Genomic DNA, 19,591 nt, shown 5'->3' with positions numbered 1-19,591 from the left:
TCCCAAACTCTGGTTTCAGTGGCAGAGGGTTGCAGGAGGCTGTGGCAGCCCATTTTCGTTGGCAGAAGCACCACAGGCTGATCCTTCGCTGTTTCCAGGGTGGCCCTGTGGGCCAGATAGAGGAACCCCATAGGCTGGATCTGGGCCCCAGGCTTTGAATTTAACACCCTTGATCTATAGCTTTAACTCTGGTCTGTGACTATAACAAAAGATTGATTGATTAATCTACAACATCAAAAATAAATAAATAGTAATCTGGTAGCAACTTTTCTGACTGATATATTTTAGTGAAAGGAATAAGCTTTTATTTCAACATAGGAACAGATAGCAGTAAATGAGAGAAAGTGGGTTAAAATGGCAGAGGGGTGGCCTCTCCGAAGAAAGCCTTCTAGAAGCAGCCCAGCTATGAGCAGAAGCTGAGGACGCAATTACAGGCGAAGCTGAGAGACCTGAACAAATAAAGGAAATGAAACCTCCCACAGTTTTGGAAGGTGAGCTTCCACCCCAGCTTAAAAAGGGAGGAAGGGCCCTGAGTAAGCTGACAAGAGTGGAATGGATGTGGGACTGGGAACCAGGCAGAGCACCAAAGCTCCTGGTGGGATCCCTGCGGAGATCCATAGAGCAGCTGAGGGAGGAATTTGACCAAGCTGCCATTGGAGAGGAGGGCCTGTCAGGCCACCCAAAACAGAGGGGACCTCCCACAGGGCCTTCTGACATGAGGAGAAGCAGGCAAGATTACAGCCCTTCTCCTCTACCCAGCAGAAGAAGAAAGAGCCCACAAGAGCAACCAGTGCCTCCCCCATGCAACAGGTATCTCCTACTTCCTCCTTCTGCATGAACTAGAGTCAGCCACTTGAGGTGGGTCAGCCACCTCAAGCACAAATTTACAGAGGGCGACAGGAAGAGGGCAGAGCAGAGCTCTATGAACCGCCCCGGTTCAGGGGGAAATTTGATTGGGACCCAGACCAGACCTAGCTCTATTCCTTGACTCAGCTGAGATCCACCTAGAATGTTATGGATACCTCTACCCCTTCCCTAGAGACATGGTGAATTCTGAGGGGCTGGAGGGAGAAGCAAGAGAATGGCTAGCAACCCTCCACAAGAGAACGGCCCCCCAACTGCATGGTGCAGATGACTTCCTACGACTGCTAGAGGCCAGATTTGAGGAGGCAGAGGATGACCCATATGCAGAAGACGAACTCAGCAACCTAAAGCAAGGAGGGTGACCCATCAAGGAACACATCATGAATTCAGGAGAATCAGTGGGAGGCTACCCTTTTGCCTGAACGGATGCTGGTTCATTTTTTCAGAACCAGCCTGGACCAGCAAATTAGCAAAGTAACTGCCTATTGTGACATCCCCAACAGACTCTGAGTGGTTCTGAATAGCCATAAAAGTCGATGGGGCATTAGGCGCTAGCAATATGAGGAAGCCACCGGGGACCAGAGACAGAGGACAACCAAACCAGAGACGACTAAACTAACGGGATGGCACACCACAATCTGCCCCAAGACCAACCCTCTCATGAAGCCCAATTAAATGCTACCGATGTGGAGGAGTAGGGCACTTAGCAGCAGTGTATGTAATCCCAGATTCGAGACCAAGGCTGAAACCACCACCCAGGACGTGACCTGAACGAGGCCCCAGACATGCCACCAATGCATCCCAGAGGGTTCTTCAGGCTGCAGAGGTCCCTCTCCAGCCAGCTGAAGGTGGAAGAACTCTGGACAATGACAACCAGTCACTGGATCCTTATGACAGCAAGGACAAGGGTGAAGACGACCCAATGGTGAGTGGACTAATTCTCCCTTTTGTTTTTCCAATATGGCTTATGGCCCTAAGGACAGGGAATAAGGGAGTTTTCCAAGCATTAATAGATTCAGGCTGCACCAGATGCCTGATCAATCTGACCACGGTCCTAAAACTGGGCATCAGAGTGAAAAAGCTAACCCACCCCATCCAGTTCAAACAATTAGATGGCTCCCTACTGGGAGGAGTCTATGCCACTCACTTAACCAAACCAGTGAGACTAGAGCTAGCAGAATACTGGGAGACAATTCAATTCATAGTAGCTCCCAAAATGACAGATGCAGTCATACTGAGACTTTCCTGGTGAGGCCCGACCATCTGGTGGCAAGAGGGCAGCCACAGGTTGAGGATAACAAAGGGACCCCAAATCCTTCCTCACCATCAAATGGAGGCACCACCAATGCAAGGAACCCCTTCTGAGAGTTCACCAGAACAACTGGCAGCCACCTCCGACAGAACCCCAGAGGTCGGACAGATCCCCAGAGAATATCAAGACCTCGCTGAAGTATTCAGCGAGACTGAGTGTGACATCCTACCCCCCCATCATGAAACAGACTGCGCCATAGAAATCATTCCCGGGGCAAAATTACCAAAGTCCAAAATGTATGCAATGACACCCCATGAAATGCAAGAAATGTGCAAATATATAGACAAAAACTTAAAAAGGGGTTTCATCGAACCAACTATGCCACGGGTCACAGCCCCAGTCCCCCAGATGGGACTATGAGACTATACATTGACTTTAGATCGATCAATGGACTCTGTGTACACAACCTATATCACCTCCCGCTCATGAAGGACATGCTATCCCACCTGGCCAAAGGGAAGGTCTTCACCAAATTAGACATCAGAGAAGCATACTATTGAGTTTGCATCAGAGAGGGAGACAAATGGAAAACAGCATTCAACTGCCCCCTAGGGAGCTTTCAATTAAAAGTCATGCCTTTCGGACTACAGGTTGCCCCGGCGATGTTCATGCAATTAATTAACGAGGTGCTACACGAACATCTTTATAAGGGGGTCCTTCTCTAGTTGGATGACATTTCTCATCTACACTGAGATGATGGACGACCACGTACCCCTAGTGCGCCAAGTACTGGAAAAACTTCTAGCAGCAAATCTGTATGTCAAGCTCTTGAAATGCAAATTTCACCACACACAGTTGGACTACCTGCGATACCAAGTCTCAAATAAAGGCATAGAGATGGACCCAGCCAAAGTACAAGCCATCCTCAGTTGGCAAGCCCCTCGCACCCGCAGACAGCTACAAAACTTTTTGGGGTTTGCAAACTTTAACCTTAACCTTAACCTTAGACTATCTACTATTGACCTCACCCCTTTCCTAAGAGGTCTGTATGCATAAGCGCACCAATGTGCCTACCATCCCTGTCCTATTGTTTCTTTTATTTATTTATTTTTATTATTATTATTTATTTTCTTATATGTATCCATGTATTCATAACTATGTTTTTACTTATACCTATTATCTTGTAAGCAATTGACAAACCAAGTAAATAAATAAAAAATAAAAATAAAACTTCTACCAGCAATTCATCCCCTCCTTTGCAAGGATTGCCAAACCCATGATGGACCTTCTAAAGACAGGGAGCACATAAATGAAACCCCACCCAGGACAACCCCTACAGTGGGACCTAACCTGCCAAAAATCTTTTGAAATGCTGAAATAACTGTTTGCAAAAGAACCAGTGCTGAAGCACCCTGACCCCGAACAACCCTTCGTTGTTTAAGCAGACACCAGCGATGTGGCAGTGGGAGCAGTGTTACTCCAAAGAAATGACCAAGGAAACCTACAGCCCTGCACCTACACCTCCCGTAAATTCACAGATATAGAAAGGCTATGGGCCACATGGAAGAAAGAGGCTTTTGCAATATGAGGGGCACTGTGGACCTGGAATCACCTGCTGGAAGGGGGCCAGAAGCCATTCAAAGTTTGGACTGACCATAAAAATCTGGAAAGCCTTAGGACCCCACGAAAACTATCACCCAAACAAGTCCGCTGGTCCCAAAACTTCAACCGATTCGACTTTGTGCTAAAACACATCCCGGGGTAAAGAACTTTCTGGTTGACACCCACTCTTGCATGCCCCAGTATAAATGTGAAAGAGAGAAGATTATAAATGCCATCATTCCCCCTATCCAAATAGCTGCCCAAGTAACTACCAGACAATGACAACACGAGCAACAAGACCAACCCACAGATGATTTAGCCTGAAATTAAAAAACTGAACTGCTAGCAGACTGTTGCTTCCAGGATAATCAACACATCTTAATAAAAAGAGATGACCTAGCATGGAAAGAAACAAAACTCTACGTCCCAGGACACTTCCGGTTTGTCGGCTTCGCGAGCGGCAGGGATTTGCGAAGCTGCGCGATCCCTGCCGCGCTAGCCGCTTCTGGGGCTCCGACCCAGACGGGTACGGAGCTAGGCTGCCCTGCAGGGGCAGCTGAAGGTAGGGGGGATCCGGAGAGGGGTTTGGGGGTGTTGCAGACCCCCTCCCCGGCCGGTAGAACCCCCTTTTCCCAGGACGGTGCAGCGGCGGTCTGTAATGGCCGCCACAAAGAAGCTGGCAGCCGGGTAAGAATGTGCAGGAGGAAGTGGAGAAAGTGCTTGAGAGGAGAAAGTTTTTCTTGGCTCCTAGGACTCTAAGACATATTTAATAAAATTCCTGAAAAGTATGACTTTCTGAATAGTACCTGCCAGAAGAGGAAAAAAGCGGCTGTTTGATGGTGCTGAAAGGATAGCTTTCCCTCTTTTCCTACGGAATAAATAACTGGATATTAAGAAACCTATTTTTTTTAGGTGAAAATTGGTTTTAAGCGATGAGTGGAAGAGAGAGGATTAAAAAGAAAATATTTGTATGCTAAGACTTTCTTGGACGAGATGCCTTAAGGATTTGAAGACTAGAATATATTGCAATAAGATTTTAAACAGATTTGGACTTTCTTTCTCTTTGATTGATATTACACCAGAAGGAGAAAGTGAGAACTCTGCCTTGGTTTGGACTGACTGATAACTTTGGGACTGCTTTATTTTTTTTATTTTCCTTTGAATATTCTGGTTGTTGTAAGAAGAAAGAAGGGAAAAAGAAAAGAAAAGATTTATAATGGCTCTTTCTGTTGAGGAACTAAGAAAAGAATATGAACAAGCAAAAAAAAAATGGAAAAGATGGTGTGGAAGAAGCTTTCCGTTTTTTAGAAATGGCGCTTATTAACTATCAACAAATATTACAACAGATGAAGACAGCAGAGGAACAAGAAAGAAAGGAAGGAGCCATTTTTAATGAATCTCAGAATTTGATCAAGAAAGAAGGAAGAGAGAAAAGAAGAAAACTAAAGGACTTAAGATTTAAAAAAACATTTAAGAAAGGGAAAAATAAGGTGCAAAACCAATATGATGATAGTAAACAAAAGGGAAAAGGAATACGACAGAGAAGGGAAGCCAGTAAGGCAGAGGCTAGAAGAAGGGGGGGTAGAAAGGTTTGTTGGGAGAAGAAAGAAAGGGAAAAGGTGGAGAAAAGCTACAATGTTTTGGAATTAAACGAAAAAAAGAAATTCTTTATGGATAATGGATAAAGTATAATTTTTTTAAAAAGATTTTGCAAGGTACATAAGATGAGATGGTAGTATTGTAATGGTTTAAGAGTTGATAAGAGATTAAAATGTTAAAATGTTTAAAAATGATTGGCTTTAAAATTTAATAATAGGGGAGGTTTAGAATACTGTTTTAATTAAAGAGTTTAATAAGATTATGGTATTGATGTTATTATAAAATTTTTATTATAGTATCTTTTTTAATATTTGGATTTATTGTCTAATTATGTACTTAATTATTTTGGATGTATTAGTTAGATAGAATGTACCAAGCAAAATCGGATTGGGTATTGGATATTATTTTAAAGATTAATTTGACTAACTTAGGGGGGAGATAGAAAGGCATCATACTCTGATTAATGATTTCAGGAGAAACTTATTTTCTTCTTTTTTATGAGGAATGAGACAAAGGGATGATAAAAAATGGACAAAAGATACAAATATAATGATTCAAACTAAGATGATTAATTAAGATAGAATTAAGAAGGGTGAAATATGTGGAGAAGTTAATATAGAAGGCTTAGAATGGTAAATAAAATAAGTAATGATATGTAAGATGAGCATGAATATAATTGAAGTCCATGAAGAGAGAGATACCTGGGTCCAAGTTACTTTCCAAAAAGATTTTTTTTTATGTTTTGTGTGTTGTGTGTATATGTTTTTTTGGGGGGGAGAATTAGTAAAAACTTGTAGAAATATAGAATGAGAATAATGGTAATTAAGTCAGAAAGAAATAGATGAAATAATAATAATGATATTGAATAAGAGTAAAGAGAAGTAAAGAGAAATTGAATAAGAGGTTTTTGTATGTTATATGGAAATGGTTTAAAACAGAATCATAATTTATCTGACTTGTTAAATTTACAATGAAAAAAGGTTTAAACATGTAATGAATAATGATAATTTGTGTGTTTTAAAAATTAATAAAACTTGTTTAAAAAAAAAAAACTCTACGTCCCAGAATCCCTATGTACTCTAGTCCTTCAGAGGAGCCATGATGCCAAACTGGCAGGCAACTTTGGGTTCTTAAAGACTTTACACTTAGCTTGGAGACAATTCTGGTGGACTGTCATAAAGAAAGATGTGGACAGTTATGTGAAGAGTTGCACCATTTGCGCCGCAATGAAAAAATGACTAGGAACACCCCCCACCCCCCCGACTGCTACAGACAGTTGCGGAACCAATGAGGCCATGGGAGGAGATCACAATGGATTTCATAGTAGAATTACCAAAAAGTGGAGGAAACACGGTGATCTGGACTGTAATAGACTTATTTTCCAAACAGGCGTATTTCATACCATGCAGCGGGCTACCCTTAGCCCACCAGTTAGCCAAGCTATTTTTGAAACATATCTACCACCTGTATGGAGTGTCATGAAGAATTATCACAGACAGATCTTCCGGTTTGTCAGCTTCGCGAGCGGCAGGGATTCGCGAAGCTGCGCGATCCCTGCTGCGCTAGCCATTTTTGGGGCTCCGATCCGGACGGGTACGGAGCTAGGCTGCCCTGCAGGGGCAGCTGAAGGTAGGGGGGATCCGGAGAGGGGTTTGGGGGTGTTGCAGACCCCCTCCCCGGCTGGCAGAACCCCCTTTTCCCAAGACGGTGCAGCGGCGGTCCGTAATGGCCGCCACAAAGAAGCTGGCAGCCGGGTAAGAATGCGCAGGAGGAAGTGGAGAAAGTTTTTCAAAGGAGAAAGTTTTTCTTGGTTCCTAGGACTCTAAGACATATTTAACAAAATTCCTGAAAAGTATGATTTTCTGAATGATACCTTCTAGAAGAGGAAAAAAGCGGCAGTTTGGTGGTGCTGAAAGGAAAGCTTACCCTATTTTCCTACAGAATAAATAAGTGGATATTAAGAAACCTATTTCTTTTAGGTGAAAACTGGCTTTAAGCGATGAGTGGGAAGAGAGAGGACTAAAAAAAAATATTTGTATGCTAAGACTTTGTTGGAGGAGATGCCTTAAGGATTTGAAGACTAAAATATATTGCAATAAGATTTTAAGAAACAGATTTGGACTTTCTTTTTCTATGATTGATACTACCCCAGGAGGAGAAAGTGAGAACTCTGCCTTGGTTTGGACTGATTGATAACTTTGGGACTGTTTTATTTTTTCTTTGGAATATTCTGGTTGTTGTAAGAAGAAAGAAGGGGAAAAGAAAAGATTTATAATGGCTCTTTCTATTGAGGAACTGAGAAAAGATTATGAACAAGCAAAAAAAAAATGGTAAAGCTGGTTTGAAAGAAGCCTTCCTTTTTTTAGAAATGGCGCTTATTAACTATCAACAAACATTACAACAGATGAAGACAGCAGAACAAGAAGAAGGAGAGGAAGCCATTTTTAATAAATTTCAGAACTTGACCAAGAAAGAAGGAAGAGTGAAAGGAAGAGAAATAAAGGACTTAAGATTTAAAAAAACACTTAAGAAAGGGAAAAATAAGGTGCAAAATCAATATAATGATAGTAAACAAAAGGGAAAAGGAACACGACAGAGAAGGGAAGCCAGTAAGGCAGAGGCTAGAAGAAGGGGGGGTAGAAAGGTTTGTTGGGAGAAGAAAGAAAGGGAAAAGGTGGAGAAAAGCTACAAAGTTTTGAAATTAAATGGGAAAAAAGGAATCTTTTTTAGGGATAAAGGATAAAGTATAATTTCTTCAAAAAGATTTTGCAAGGTACATATGATGATATTGTAGTATTGTATTAGAAATAGAAAACCTAAATGGTTTAAGAGTTGATAAGAGATTAAAATGTTGAAATGTTTAATAATGATTGGTTTTAAAATTTAATAATATGAGGGGAGGTTTAGAATATTGAGTTTTAATTAAAGAGTTTAATAAGATTATGGTATTGATGTTATTATAAAATTTCTATTATAGTATTTGTTTTTAATATTTAGATTTATTGTTTAACTATGTATTTAATTACTCTGGATGTACTATTTAGATAGAATGTACCAAGCAAAATCGGATTGGGTATTAGGCGTTATTTTAAAGGTTAATTTGATTAATTTAGGGGGGAGATAGAAAGGCATCATACTCTGATTAGTGATTTTCAGGAGAAACTTTTTTTTTAATAAGGAACGAGACAAAGGGACAATAAAGAATGGACAAAAGATACAAATATAATGACTCAAATTAAGATGATTAATTAAGATAGAATTAAGAAGAGTGAAATATGTGGAGAAGTTAATATAGAAGGCTTAGAATGGTAAATAAAATAAGCAATGATATGTAAGATGAGCATGAATATAATTGAAGTCCATGAAGAGAGAGATACCTGGGTCCAAGTTACTTTCCAAAAAGATTTTTTTTATGTTTTATGTGTTGTGTGTATATGGTTTTTTTGGGGGGGGAGAATTAATAAAACCTTGCAGAAACATAGAATGAGAATAATGGTAACTAAGTCAGAAAGAAATAGATGAAATAATAATAATGAAATTGAATAAGAGTAAAGAGAAGTAAAGAGAAATTGGATAAGAGGTTTTTGTATGTTTATATGGAAATGGTTTAAAACAGAATTATAGTTTATCTGACTTGTTAAATTTATAATGGAAAAAGGTTTAAACATGTAATGGATAATGATGATTTGTGTGTTTTGAAAATTAATAAAACTTTTTTTTTTTTAAAGAATTATCACAGACAGAGGAGTCCAGTTCACAGCTAAATTTTGGAGGGAGTTCCTGCAGACTATTGGGTCATCCCAAGGTCTTAGCTCAGCTTTTCATCCAAGCACCAATGGGGGGTGGGGGACAGAGAGATTGAATGCCATGGTAGAGCAGTATCTGAGATACTACATGAATTATCAGCAATCCAATTGGGCGGACCTCCTGCCTTTTGCAGAGGTCATGTACAATAACGCTGTTCACAGTAGCACAGGACTAACCCCTTCAAAGTAGTGAGCAACATGGACTTCGTCCCAATGCCTGAATATCCAAGGGATCCCCCCTCCTCAGTAAGCCTGACCAATTGGATGTCAATGCTGAAAGCAACTTGGGAAAATGTAAAAAGGCACTGACAAAAGCTATAAAAAACAGGCAGAGAAACCCCAGGCCCTGCAAAGGACATTCCAGGTGGGGGAGAAGGTTTACCTATCCACCAGGTACTTGAGGTTAAGGCTCCTTAGTAAGAAGTTGGGGGCAAAGTTCATGGGACCATTCCCCATAGTAAAGGTCATCAACCCAGTCATGGTGCAACTGAAGTTGCCCCGACTATTAGGGAAAATACATCTGGTATTCCATAGTAGCCTCTTAAAACCTGTGGTGGGATCAGTCCTGAGGCCACCACCTCATGAACCCCCAGACCCCGTGGTCATAGGGTGCCATACCCATTAGGAGGTGCAGCGAATCCTTGATTCAAGGTGGCACAGGAGACAACTCCAATATCTAATCAAGTAGAAGGGCTACCCTTTATCAGAGGCATCTTGGGTAAAGAATAGGAACATCCAAGCTGATCACCTTGTGACAAGGTTCCATGCAGAAAACCCAACCAAACCTGGGGGGGGGGGGTTCACAACCCTAAGTTCTATACCTGTAATACATTTATTTTCTTTTTGTGTTGTACAGTCACCTTCAGGAAGTGAGGGGAGCTGAATGTCACTAAAAAGATACTTCTTTGGTCTTTTTAGCTGCCAGAAAAAAAGGGAGTGGGGGAAAATAAGGCATTCTTGAAATGCCTAGATAATCACCCCAGCAGCCCAAAGTTGTTGGAGCATAAGAAGGTTATTGGAGAGCATGATGGGATGACTCTTGGAGATGGATGTGTCACATTGGGGAAGTCACATCCGGGGGTGGGGGGGAAACCAGGGTCAAGGGGGAAATTATGATATAATTTAGTATTGGCTGCAACCACCTTACGCCGACATGGCCACTCTTAATAAATCAATTTACTTTTCTCTGAGATGTGGCTAGAGACTTTTGATTTGAATGAGGGTGGATTTGTTGGAGCCCTGACATTTGGCTTTATTGTTCTGTTAAATTCTCCGCGTTCATTGTCTGCAATAGTTTCAAATCTCCCATAAAACTACAGTACTTATTTACAATATAAAAATGCCAACATCATATTCCTTTCCTTAGGAAAATAGAGGCAAGACACAAAGATATACATTCTGCCCAAAATTCATGTTCAATGCTCACCACAAGTTGGATGTTTTATGTGGTCTGAGATTTGTCCATTTTTAATTATGATATGCCTTCTTATTTGAAATATAAGCATAAAACCCACAAGTGGTGGGATTCTACCAATTCAGACCGGTTCAGATGAACTGGATGTTAAATTTACATCTGATTCGCCGAACCGGTAGTTGGACCAAGTGGCTGGCTTGGCCCACTCTACCCCGCCCCTCCCAGGAGTCTCCACAGAGCCCATTTTGGATTCAGGTAAGTGCAGGGTTCACACAGAAGCTCCGGGAGGGCAAAACAACAGGCTGAACTAGAAGTTCTGGAAGTCTGGAAATGGGTGTGTTTCTGGCTTCTGGAGGCCATCCAGAGCCCAGAGAGTCTATTTTCACCCTCCCAGAGGCCCAAGGGAAGGCTCCGGACTCTGGGGAAGGTGAAAAACAGCTGAATCTGAAGTTCCAGAAGTCTGGAAACGGGCCTGTTTACGGCTTCCAGAGGGTTCCTGGAGCTCAGGGGAGGCCATTTTCGCCCTCCTGGAGGCCCAAGGCAAGCCTCTGGACTCTGGAGAAGGTGAAAAACAGCCCTCCTGGAAGTTCTGGTAGGCCACACCCACCATGGCCACACCCACCCAGCAACTGGGTAATGAACTGGTTGCTGTGATTTTTGAATCCCACCCCTGAAATCCACTTTAGTTTGAGACAAAGATACCGTGTTTGATTTTTAGGATGCACAAAGAAATGCAAATAAGATTTGCAGACACAGCAGTAGGTGTTAAAAATCATTTTAGGAGAAATTGGTGTGATGGAACTAGTAAAAGTGTGAATAAATACATATCTTTATGCAATGTTTTAGTGTTATGAATCCTTAGTTTAAGTTGTAACTGTAATCCATATCTGAATAAATGTTCCTCTCTAAGAACTGTCTTCCGTAGACATATATTGAAATTTTAATAACCCCAACTAATGATGATAATTTAGGAGACAAGTATGTGCACTGGAGTGAAATACAGTTTTTTTCTGATTTGGATTCAAATATTGTTCGGTCCATGTCAAAGTTCAGGTGCATTTGAAGAATTAGCGAAAACCTCTGAGGAAATTTTGGAGAAGTTAAATGAATTTCATTAAGATTAGGAAAATCCCATCAAGGGATTTCTTATATTCCTAGAAGCCGTTATGTTCCAATAACCCAATAGAATTAGAAATGATATTTTAATTAAAATGCCAAACAATATTTGAAATGTCTTCTTGAAATATCATCCACTATATTCTCCTAATTTTTAATGTCATACAGCCATGTTGTCTAGTGATTTCCTATTACTTTCAGAATGCATTAAATTGAATAGAGAAAAGAGAGCTAAATTTAAAATATATCTGTGGAAGCTGAGATGGAAGGAAAACAGCAGACATAATAATGAAAATAGATTTTCTGTGAATATATTTCTTATTAAATAAACTTATTAAAAATAGACCTCTTGAGTGTAGTTCAGAGTAAGACTAAAGGATTCAAGGTGCAAAAGTCTGGTTAGCCTATGTATCGAAGTGACTAAACCCATGGTGGCTAATCTTTTTGGGCTCCTGTACCAAAAATTGTGTGTGCACTCATGTGCGCTCACTCACATGCCAGTACCCAGATGCGCACACGCCCCCTGCGCATGCGCGCACGATCTCCCCCTTACCTGCACTGCACATGCATGTGCACCTCCCTGCTGATTTTGGGGCCTTTTTCAGCTTCCCAGAGACTCGAGGGAAGCCTCTGCAGTCTTTGGACCTTTTCATCACTTCCGGTATTTCCAGAAATACAGGAAGTGATGAAAGTTGCCTGTTTTTCAGCCTCCAAAGGCTGCAGAGGCTTCCCTCGAGTGTCTGGGAGACCAACAAAGGCCCCAAAATCAGCTGGGAGGCACACTCATATGCAGTGAGTTAAGTTTGTCTGGGGCTCACATGCCTGCACAAATGGCTCTGCGTGCCACCTGTGGCACGCGTGCCAATAGGTTTGCCATCACGGGACTAAACAGACTTTTTGTTTAAAAAAAACACAGTTTTGGTCATCACATTACAAGAAAGATGTTGAGACATTGGGAAAAGTGCAAAGAAGACCAACTAAGATGACTAAAGGCCTGGAGGCTAAAACATATGAAGAACAGTTGCAGGATTTGGGTATGATCAGTCTAGAGAAAAGAAGTACTAGGCATGACGTGATAGCAATATTCCAGTATTTGAGAGGCTGCCACAGAGAAGAGGGAGTCAATTTATTTTCCAAAGCACAAGAGGTGGGGACAGGAAACAATAGATGGACACTAATCAAGGAGAGAAGCAACCTGGAATTGAGGAGAAACTTCCTCACAGTGAGGACAATTAACCAATGGAACAGCTTGTCTTCAGATGTTGTGAGTGCTTCATCACTGGAGGTTTTTAAGAAGAGACTGGACTTGTCTGAAATGGTATGCTTGAACAGACTGGACTAGAAGACCTCCAAGGTCCCTTCCAGATTTATTCTGATTCTGAAGCCAAAAGTCAGTATTTTTGTATCTTAGCTGCCATCTGAATGTTGAACTGATGTTTGCAGATCAGATCTTACAGTATTAATTCAAATGTACACACCAATTTCTGAATCTATTTTTCTCAAATAAAGATACACTTTTTAGAGTTAAACATCTACAAAAGTTTCGACCCTTTTCATTTAAGAAAGGTACACTATTTCTGAGTCTTCTGAGTTACATTCTATCAAAACTCCCAAAAAGACTAGTCTAAGTAATAAGAGATATAAAGCAGCTAAACTCTTTGATATAACATCAACCCAACTCTTTGAATCTAAATATTATTTAAAAATGGGCTTTACCTGTTTGATTCTATCATACCATCTAATCTGTGAAGTCAAAGAGAATATTCTCATCTTTGTAAAAACTAATATGAGTATGACACAACTTATTTTCCTTCTATGGTGAAATCAGCCTGCTCTAATGGTGAACTTTTGAAAGAATGTTTTTAATAGAGGGGAAATGCTTAAAACATTGGAAATTTGAAAGTCAAAATCTACTGTTTTAAATTAAAGGAAAGGAACAATATCCAATTTCACCATTTCTATTCCATATAATGTTTTTTGTCCTCAGGACCAAGAGCAGCAATTAGTCATACTTTTGAACAAAGGATGCTATCACAACTAGCAGATTCAGAACTGAGCATCTTTGGTCTAACTCAAAATGGGGGAAAATAATGAGCCATTTGCTTTTCATAATTATTAAGTACATCTGTAGAAGTAGTAACATATAACATTCTGGTTCACAGATTTCCATTTCCACGTTCTACTAAAGTGTTATAGAAAGTGTTGAGAAGATAGTGTGACACCTTATCACATTGGTTGATTTAAGGTGCTGAATCCAGATTTAGTTCCTAAATGTCTGTTGGAAGGAACAGCATGATGATGTGGAAATGGCTTTCTAGATTCACACTCAACTCTGGTGACTACATGGAAATTTCCAGTGCACGCTGGCTCAGGAATTCTGGGAGTTGAAGTCCAGATATCATAAAGGGATCATAGATGTCACTCCTGTATTACAGTCTCCTAGTGTGCTGCCTGGCTCCCTACACACACATACATGTATAGCAAAAGTTCTACAGGTTCAACACCCCCCAAACAGGTCCTCGGAAAGCACTCCTGTTGCACAGGTCTAGATTCCAAGCTCAGTACAGCAAGAGTCACTGGGTAACCAAGTCCAATGGGCATACATAAAGTCCAGAAAAGCAGACCAGGAGTCAAACAGACCAGGAAACACAGCACGAGCACACAAGGCACAGAACTGGGCATGTTGCTCCAGCAACACTCAAGTCCTCAGGGCGAGACTAAGTAGGCAACGTGGTGCAGCCCTTCATGAGAAGTGAGGTTGCCTCCTCATGAGTAGTCTAGCTGACCAGTGTTGTGCCTGTCTCCTCTCTGCTCTACATGTCCTTAGATCACCTGAGACTGCTCTATCAGGCTAGCATTCTCTCAGCCCCAGTCGTGACCAATCCTGGCTCTACCCTTTCTTCTACAGACTCAAACTCACCCTCCTCCTCTGAAGTCACATCTGGAGAAGGGTCCAGGGTGGATCCATGACACCTATCCACAGCAGACTTTGTTTCATTAAATTCCATTGTTCAGCTATTTGGAAATATTGTACTACACTGAATCACCAAAACCCAACTTCTAAGCACAACGTTAAACCTTAAACCGTACTATAAGAGATATTTACATTCATATTTCAACTATGTTACAAAATCATAGTATAACTATATATTTATTTTTTTAATATAAATCATCCAGAGAATTTTGCCAATGCATGGCAAAAAATCCCCATCAATTTAATAACTAAATAATAAAAACATGATTGCATTACAGTTGGGGAACTCCAGTTGAGAGACAATCGATATAGCTACTGAAGACTCTAATACATTTCTTTCTCAACTGTTCCCATATGTAAAATCACATAGCCTGTTAGCCTCTGCTTGTAGCCACGGAGACTATCACAAGAAGACTTAATGTCATTAAGGCAATTGATCTTTTTAATGAATCTACTAGAGAGTAGACATTTAGTAGCATATTGTTTTTGAATAAAGAGACTACCTAGTTTTGAATTCATGAGAAACTCTGGATTTGAACCATGTATGCCAAAGATCATAATATTGCACATAGAAACATTCCAACTAAACCAAGAGCTATTTAGTCTTACAAACTTTTTGTTCTACCCTAAACTAAACTGGACTGAAGATCTTTATCATCTGATCTCTTCAGATCAATGTAGCAGGAAACTTATTAATAATGGAAGCTATTATCTCTCAGCTAGGATAAGCTAAGTTGCTTCATAATTAAAACTGGTAAAAATGATCTTGCTTTTCTGATTGTAATTAATGTTTCTTTCTAGTATGATAACCATATGTATTTGCTGCCTCCAACTAAATATAAAGATATCCTGGACTCTTGTTATGATGTCTGAAAGGCTTTGATTCCTAATATATCTGAAATGTTTACAACAAATATTTTGGGTATCATTAAAAACAACTGAGCTACCAAAACAGGTTCCAGTTTTTTGATTAAGCATTGCATATTCACTCAACACAGATGACAACTGACTAAGTATGGTGATCAATCCACATTCTGGATCATTGCTTTCACACATGTGCCAGTTGGAAATGAATGCACAGAGCATAACATGAGTCTTGGAGCAGCCTGATTTTGGACTAAATGCAGATGATGTTGGCTAAGAGATGCTGACTGTTGTGCAAACTGGATAAGCTCACAGTCACCACTCAAGATATTTCCCTAGAGCTCAGGTTGTCATACCAGTTGCCAGATACCACCAAATGATTCTTCTGAGTTCATCAGGAGATGAATACATCTTAATAAAAACCAAAATAGTAGCCAATCTGGGACAAATTTCTGGTGTGTGTGGGCCCATGGGTTTGCTCCCATCCACATCATATACTTCAGGATGTTGTTTTTTTTTAAGTGTTTATTGAAGAGATTTTTTCAAAGTAAAAATAATGCAAAGAAAATCATCAAACCCATAAATCACAAGTTGATTTTCAGCAGAAAGTTCATAAAGGCTTTCCAGTCACTGAGAAATATAGCTTTACCATCATTGCTAATTCTGTCATCTTTTAAATATGTATTTCAGGATGTTGTAGTGCTATAATAGTAGGTCCTTCTACACCACTAGATAGAGGGATGGGAAGAGGGAGAGCAACATAGAAGTTAAGGTGCTGGACTAGAAAGGGGGAAACCTACATAATTCTCTTTTAGTCAAACAAACAAACCAGGTGACTCTGGACCAGCTACTTTCTTTCTCCTCTAAACTGGAGTATTGAATTAGATTTATCTATCAACTTGCACTGGACCATCACAGTAGATTACAGTAGATAACCTTCAATGTTTCATCTGATATGAATATTAGATATTAGTTATATATCCACAGCCATACACATGTAGTAATTGAGACAAATAAACACAGAATAAGAGAAAGTCAGATAGCTATCAGTACTTAAGTAAGACATTGCATATGTGATTTGTAAGAAAATCCCTGCAAAAGATATGTTCCTTCACTTATAAAGTTATTAGACTAACAAAAGAGGACACATCCTAAAAAAAGAAGCCAGTAGAAATTTAGGTAAGATATCCAGGAGACAACTGAAATACTCAGTGGTAAGGTGAATGGAAAATTTCCATTGACTTTGAGACTGTAATGCTTATTCCTTAAGTCAGCCGTGAATAGATTGCTTTTAAACTTGTTTTAATGACATAAGAGCTTTCTCCTCAACACAATTTTGTTCATGTAGAAAAAGCCTATTAGTTGATTCCTTTCCTCATCAATATTATCTGAACTTCCTAGGATTAGGAAGCTATGAGCAGTGAAAAATAGTTACTGCTAATCCAAGGCAGTGTGGAACAAATTTTGGTTCTCTTCCATACTAGCAAAATAATGCAGAAAAGGATTAGAAAAAATAAATATGTCTCAAATTATGTGCAACTGATTGTTATGATCAATTTCACAGTAGATCCTATTGTTCTTCAAACTCTTTCTCTTTCCATCAATATTTCAAAAGTTAAGTTAGCCCCAGCTTGAGAATTGCTATGAGAACTTGGATTGTCTCAAGAATGTATACATTACTGTCAACATGTAAAATCAGGCATTTTATAGAATCCCTAGAAAATCTATAAAATGCCAAAAATGGGACAACAAAGTATGGAACATTTAATATTTCACACATTTCCTTGGCATTCTATACAATGCCAAAAGATAAACTGGCAAAGTATAAAATACTTTAGTTCGAGTGTAAAATACTTTGACTAAAATGCAGGGGTGGGATTCAAATTTCTTAACAACCAGTTCTGTGGGTGTGGCCTAATTTGTGGGTGTGGCTTGGTGGTCGTGTCACTGGGTAGGCATCGCTTGCTGACTGGGCATGGCTTGTATGTAAATATTATAAATATTGATGTAAATATTGATTTTTTTATAAAAAAGAGCAACTTTTACCCAAAATCAGGCAAAGCAGGCAGGCAGATTGAGTTGCTCACAAAATCGCAGATTCATTCAGAGACCTATCTTTCTCCAATCAGCTACCTGAGTCTGTCACATAAAATTTGTTTGCTAGCAAACTCACAAAATTAACTCACAACACACTATGTATGTAAATATTGAACTTTTTATAAAAAAGATCAACTTTTACCCAAAATCAGGCAGAGCAGGCAGATTGAATTGCTTACAGAATCACAGATTCACTTAGAGATCTGTGTTTCTGCCATCTGCTACCTGAGTCTGCACTGAATAATAGAAGCTTCAGGCTCAGCTCTGCTTTTAGATTAGCTAGAAAGCAAGAAATCCAACGATTTCCTGCTTTCTAGCTAATCTAAATCTCCTGGCACAGCAGAACAGCTGATGGTCGGGGGAGAAAAGGAAAAATAGCAACTTAGCAAGCAAGTTTGATGGCACACATGCCAGGTAAAAAGTGAGTGGGTGGGGCAGGGCGGGGCCAGCAGTGGCGCGATTTGCCAGTTTTCCAGCAAGTAGAATCCCACCTCTGTTGAGAGTGCATTTTGCGCACACATGTAAACCACTTGCTAAAAACCTCAGCTGTGGTGCCCAGACAGCTGACAAGGGCTGCATGCAGGTGCGCAGCATTTGAAAATCCTCTTCTTTCCTGCTTTTTCAATCCCAGTTGTGCCACGCAAAGCAGCTGAGGTTGAAAAAGCAGGAAATAAAGGACAGCCAAGAGCCCGGATGGGCAGCTGGCCCAAACAGAGCAGCAGATACTGAACCAGTTCATTGTCTGCTGCTCTTCAGAGCTACCAGTTCTATTGAACCAGGCCGAACTGGTAGCATCCCAGCCCTGCTAAAATGCCATTGTAGCCTTCCTTGTTGGAACAAGTAGGTCAATCCTGGTCTTTTTATCTTGTGTTTTTTTTTTTTTTTTTTTTTCAGTAAGAAAGTCCTGTACTTTATTTTGCAGTTCTTCTTTTATTTTCATATCTGTCTTTTCAATAAAGAGTTAGGGTGAGAGCTAACCCTAACTCTCACCCTTACCCTTTCCATTACTCTCTTTTCATACTTTGCTTAAATAGTTCTTGTCACTCTGCATAATGTCCAGGTATTCTATTTATACAGTGCCTAGGGAAAGTATATAGCATATTAAAATATCACAGACATTTCATACTTTGCCTAAATGTTACATTATATACATTATATACATTATATACATTATTCGGGCATTCTATTCAATGTAAGCTTTTTACACATTGCTGGTAACGTATATAAAAATGCACCAAAGAATTGTGCACCATGACAGCATGATGACACTCTGTAATCTTACCATCCCGTCTGATGAGTTTTGCAAAGCTGGGGTTGTGGTTATTGGAGAGTTTGGACGAACTATCAAAAGCTGATGCAGGTAATGACAGTGTCAGTGGCTCTTCACAATTATCTACAAAACAAGAAAAAAAATATGGAAAGCATGAAATATAATGGAAAAAACTTTTGGCTTATCAGGATCATTTCACAGAGACAGACACACAGAGATAGAAACAGAGGAGAGGGAGAGGGAGGGAGGGAGGGAGGGAAGGAGAGAGAGAGAGAGAGAGAGAGAGAGAGAGAGAGAGAGAGAGAGAGAGTCATATCTGCACCTGTTCCTTCCTAATTAATGAATTACCTTAAAAGAAACAAGCTTGATAATAAAATTCTCTGCAAAAATATACATGATACATACATACATACATACATACATACATACATACATACATACATACATACATACATACATATTAGTATCATGTATAATAATATACACACACAAACACACACACATAATATTTTCCTCAACAGCTTTCAATAGATATGGTGTGAAATATCCCACTTTATCTCAAGAAGATTATAGACGTGGGTCTAGCCCAGGGGTGGGATTCAAATTTTTTAACAACTGGTTCTGTGGGCATGGCTAAGTTGGTGGGCGTGGCTTGGTGGTCATGTGACTGGTGGACGTGGCTTGGTGGTCATGTTATTGGCTGGGCATGGCCAACTCAATATCACTCACATCG

The 19,591-nt window shown here is 40.1% G+C and overlaps 1 protein-coding gene across 2 annotated transcripts in view; it reads right to left on the bottom strand.

Moving 5' to 3' along the window:
• CNTNAP5 (contactin associated protein family member 5) overlaps positions 1-19,591 on the bottom strand; it is a 432,771-nt gene that overhangs the window by 320,763 nt on the left and 92,417 nt on the right. For both annotated transcript variants that reach the window (XM_087950302.1, XM_087950301.1), the window contains exon 2: positions 18,871-18,981. In XM_087950302.1, the coding sequence (XP_087806428.1) occupies positions 18,871-18,981 (111 nt within the window). The remainder of the gene's footprint in view (positions 1-18,870; positions 18,982-19,591) is intronic.

This window comes from Notechis scutatus, chromosome 1, assembly GCF_049901735.1.
Source record: "Notechis scutatus isolate UNSWTSFEM ecotype Mainland chromosome 1, rNotScu1.2, whole genome shotgun sequence".
Classification (NCBI taxonomy): Eukaryota; Metazoa; Chordata; class Lepidosauria; order Squamata; family Elapidae; genus Notechis; species Notechis scutatus.
Note: the sequence above shows the minus strand (reverse complement) of the source record. Positions and strands in the feature narration are given on the sequence as shown.